The 4,860-nt window shown below is 33.8% G+C and overlaps 1 protein-coding gene across 1 annotated transcript in view; it reads left to right on the top strand.

Annotated features, from left to right (window-relative positions):
- Window positions 1-4,860, top strand: part of ZDHHC17 (zinc finger DHHC-type palmitoyltransferase 17) — a 189,428-nt gene that overhangs the window by 132,995 nt on the left and 51,573 nt on the right. Inside the window, exons 8-9 of the mRNA XM_007947555.2 lie at window positions 330-344; window positions 4,210-4,214. Of these exons, the coding sequence (XP_007945746.1) occupies window positions 330-344; window positions 4,210-4,214 (20 nt within the window). The remainder of the gene's footprint in view (window positions 1-329; window positions 345-4,209; window positions 4,215-4,860) is intronic.

Raw genomic sequence — 4,860 nt, 5'->3', positions numbered from 1 at the left:
GTTCTTTGGTCATGTTATAAGAAGAAATGAGTTCTTGGAGAAGGATATCATGCTTGGTAAAGTAGAGGATCAGCAAAAAAGGGGAAGACTTTCAATGAGATGGATTGACACAGTGGCTGCAATGATGGGCTCAAGCATGGCAATAATGATTGTAAGGATGATTCAGGATCAGGCACTGTTTCATTCTGTTGTAGTTGGGTCACTATGAGTTGGGACTGACTCCATGACACCTAGTAACAATAACAGCAAGGTGAGTGACTATTCCCTGATGGCTATTCTCAATTTTACTGGCATCAGAAGTAGTTCTTCCTTCTTTATCCCTCTAACAGAGCTTAAATCGAGTTGTGGTTTTCTTCATAGGGCAATCATATCTGCCAAAAGCACAGTATGTATCTATCGTTGTTGTTATTAGGTGCCATTGACTTGATTCTAACTGATAGCTACTCTGTGTACAACAGAATGAAACACTGCCCAGTCCTGCACCATCCTCACCATCCTTACCATCCTTATTATGTTTGAGCCTATTGCTGGCAGCCACTGTGTCAATCCATTTCATTGCGTGTCTTCCCCTTTTTCTCTGTCCCTCCACTTTATATCCTCCAGGTTCTGGTCCCTTCTGACAATATGACCAAAATAGGTGAGACGGAGTCTGGCCATTCTTGCTTTTAAGGAGCATTTTGGTTGTACTTCTTCCAGGACAGGTTTGTTTGTTCTTATGGTAGTCTTAGCAGCTTGGAAGACAGTGAGAGATCATAGTACATGGGTGTACTCAGTTGGCACTGACCTTCACAGAAGAAAGTTGGTTAGACCCCTGTTTCAGAGTATTCAAATTTTTTTGTGGACTAATATATGATAGAGGGGGGACTTGTAAAGAAGTAGGTAGGAAACCTTTCTTAGAGTCTTGACAGAATTAAACATTGAAGTCATCTGTGCCTGGAATGTTTTTTGTGTGTAAGAACATTCTTGATAATGAATTAAATTTCCTTAATAATAACATTCATATTTTTAAATTTTTTCTTGTGTCAGCTCTGTCATTTTGTGTTTTCCAAGGAATTTGTTTAATCTAAATCAGCATGGATAGCCTGTCTCTCTTTGTGATTTGTGCTTTCAGCAGTTTTAGGCTTTTTACAAAAAGAATTTCCAAAGAATTTTATTTTAATATTTCATTGATTTCTACTTTTATTATTTCTTTTTTCTATTTACATACAGTTTAATTTTATCTTTTTTCTAGTTTCTTAAGGCATATTGTCCTGGTGGAAATATAGTTTTGTAGTATTAGATGGTTTAGTGTATGAGGTTTAAGGGAAAGAGTATGTGAAGTGAGAAGCAGACTGGTAGCTCCAAAATGAAAATATAGCTTACGTATGTAAGGGTAACTTACTGTAAGAAATGTTTAAAACTTCTAACTTACTACAAGGAATGGCTGAATTTTGGTCATTGTTGGATATTGTTTTGTGACATCAAACTGAATGAAGCAGTCGGTAGTGCTGTAGCATGTGACAGTGTCTCTAGTGGCTTTCTGTATTACAGATATAAATTTGTAATACACAGTCATACTTTCTCTTTCATTTATTAACTGAGAAAGAGAATTGTGTATTTTTGAGGTTTTTTTTTTTTTGGTCTTTTTGTTACCTTACTGATTTTGGAGCTTGAATGATTTCAGTAGTGTTTTTAACTCTGGCATATCTAGACTGTAAAATTCTTAAGAAGCAGTATGATGCTAATGATGACAGATGTCTGGCATATAATAGTTTTCTTTCCTATGAGTAAATTATTTTTTCTGCTTACAAAAGTAACACATGCTTATTGTAAGATATTTAAAGCTATCAGAAGGATATGACATAGAAAATTAAATCCACCTCTTACCCTACTCTCCAGTATAACTTCCTCTAACAGTTTAGTATATATTTTACCAATTTTTTAAATCCATGTATACATTAACATGTTATAAAAGAATTCTCCATTGTGCATTAAATTACATTTTGAGTGAGGTCTAGAGTCCTCTGGCCTGCAGAGTGCTATGTGGTCTAGTCCTTGGATAGCTCTCAAACTCTGTTACCTCCCTTTCATTCACTGTGCTTTAAATTAAATAATTTCCTTGCAATTTTTTTTAGCAAGTCAGATGCACTACTGTTTCTTAGTCTTTGTGCTCACTATTTCTTTAACTTGGAATATTCTTTCATGAGATAGTCACACATTCTCTCTCTTACTTCAGTCAGATCGCTTTTCAAATTTTATTAGTTGCTGTCTCCAGTTATCATGGAAGAAAAATCAGGTAGTCTGCTTCTGCAAAGATTTACAGCCTTGGAAACCTAATGGGGGTTGCTGTGAGTCAGAATCAACTTAATGGCACTAAGTTTGGTTTGGTTGAGTTTTATTCCCAGTTATAAGAAATAATAAAACTACTAGTATATTTTTATTTTCTCCTTCCATTTCCTGTTTCTAATTATCTGACTTTAGTCAGCAATATTTTCTTACTGTTAACTTTGTCTTGATAAAATAAGACTACATTTCTACTTGATTTTTCAGCTTTGAATAATATCCTTTGATTAATAGCTGTTACAGATGAGGTACTCAGCATACTTTCTTTTCCCATTTCTTTGCAATTAATGTTAGTTGTATCAATTTTACATTGAGGGCATATAACAAAAGGAACCCTGGTAGTGCAGTAGTTAAGTGCTCGACTGCTAACTGAAAGGTTGATTCAAGATCACTAACTGCTCTGTGGAAGAAAGATGTGTGGCAGTCTGCTTCCGTAAAGATTATAGCCTTGGAAACTCTATGGGGCTGTATCTTATTGAGTTGCTGTGAGTTAGAATCAACTTGATGGCAGTAGATTTGTTTTTGTTCAGGGCATATAACATTTCCACTCATTTGTCTCATTGTTTTATATTAGTTATGCTGTTAAATATATTCAGTGCTCACTACCAATTCTTTTGGATGATTTTCAAAGGAAAATGCTAAATTATAGAGCCTTGTTGATCACGGAATTCTCATAAACTTTATGATCTCATAAACTTATTAATTCTGCCTAATAGAGACTACCTATATCTCCAGCTAAACTTGGAAAAGAAGTACCAAATTTTAAACTCTGACCCAAAGAGAGAAAAAGTTGAATTTTATTTTTCTTTTAGTACTATAGAGATTTGGCATAAATTTTACGTTTTATTTATTGAATTTTTAAAATATTTGTAACAAAGGACTCAACTTTGAAGAAAGAAAAAGAAACTTAAACATGATAATTCACATTTTGCTTTAATTAGACATCAAATATGGGTTTAGCTTTCTTGAAACCAGGACAGTGAAGGAAGTAAAATTAAGTCATGGTTCTTAGCTCTCATATAAGAAACAAAGAAGCTTGTCATTTCTTCAGAGATAATTTATTTTAAATCACATAATTATTGATAAAAAAAGTCAACCTGTATATTAGAAATACTGAGTGAGATTACAGAAGATATGTCCATCAATACCATTAAAATAAGTAAAAAAAATGGATTTTTAATTGATAAGACATACCAGTTACAACTCAGTATTCATTGTGAGGAGCTAAAACTATTGATATTCAAGGATACGTGTTCCAGTTCTCTAATAATAATGATTCTCAGCTGTTTTTCCTGCTTCGATATGTTTGAGTAATGTTCATATTTGAGACTTATTCCTATTAGAAATATTGTTTCACAAAGAACTGCTGCAGAGATATACAGTGTTTTACAGTATACTTACTGTAACTCAGTCCTTCTCTCTTCATTGATTGGTATATTAGACAACACAAGTTGAGTTAGAACTGCTGGTTTAATATAACCCAGGAACAAGAAACGAGGAAAGGAAAAAGAAAATACTTATTGAATGTCTGTTATATTCCAGGATGTGGACTAGGTGTTTTTCATGTATTCTATGTCATTAACACAGAAGTATTTTGAGGCCATTGTTATTATTTCCATTTTTAGATGAGGAAGCTGAACCTCAGAGAAATAAAGTGATTTTACTATTCTGTAGTGAAGCATGGAATTCAAAACCATGTTGATCCTATTCCAAAGTCTAGTTCGGTGGAGTAGTGCCTAAGGCATTTGACTGATAACCAGGGGCTAGCGGTTCAAACCTACCGCCACTCCTTGGAAGGAAGATTGAGCAATCTACTTCTATAGTGACACTGCCTCAGAAACCCAAGAAGGGGTCTCTATGAGTCGGGTCTGACTTGACGGCAATGAGTTAGGGTTTGTTTTTTTTTTAATGCCTTTCCAAAACCTCTATAAAAAAGTCTTTTTCATTTAACAAATGGTTAAATGATATATTTAATAACACGATCTGTTCTACTAGGCACTGAGAATACAGATATACTAATGTAACATCTGTCTTCAAGAACTGCTGTTCTAGTTAATGAGACAGATGTGCCAGCCATAGAGTTTAATCAGTATAGGTAGGAATGGGTTAGGTTTTAATTTCAGGGAAATGAAATTGATAGAATCCCTGATACATTAGAACGTCTTGAAAGGAGACTGAGATAACTAATGCAGCGTTTTGGTGGTAGTTCTAATTTGCTAAAAAACTAAGCCGAAGAGGGGGGAAGTTTCATAGAAAGCAAAAGTTGCATAGGTGAGGAAATGTAATCATAGTTTGGATGGGAATAGTATTCATATATATTCATAATAATGTATATATAAAATATTTATATTACCAAAATTGTAATCGATCTCTTGAAGGAAGAGAGAAGAGAAAAGGTATCTATTTTTATGGATGAGGGAGAAGAAAAAGAGAAATTCTAATCTTCTTAAATACCTATCTAAAACTGAAAAACTAAGAAGTAGAAGTACTTATTTAGAAACATGGAAGTGTAAATACCAAAATACTGAGTTTAAAAAA

This window comes from Orycteropus afer, unplaced genomic scaffold (assembly GCF_000298275.1).
Source record: "Orycteropus afer afer isolate SDZICR_OR568_19922 unplaced genomic scaffold, OryAfe1.0 scaffold00190, whole genome shotgun sequence".
In the NCBI taxonomy this organism is placed as follows: Eukaryota; Metazoa; Chordata; class Mammalia; order Tubulidentata; family Orycteropodidae; genus Orycteropus; species Orycteropus afer.
This window is presented reverse-complemented; position numbering and strand designations above follow the sequence as displayed.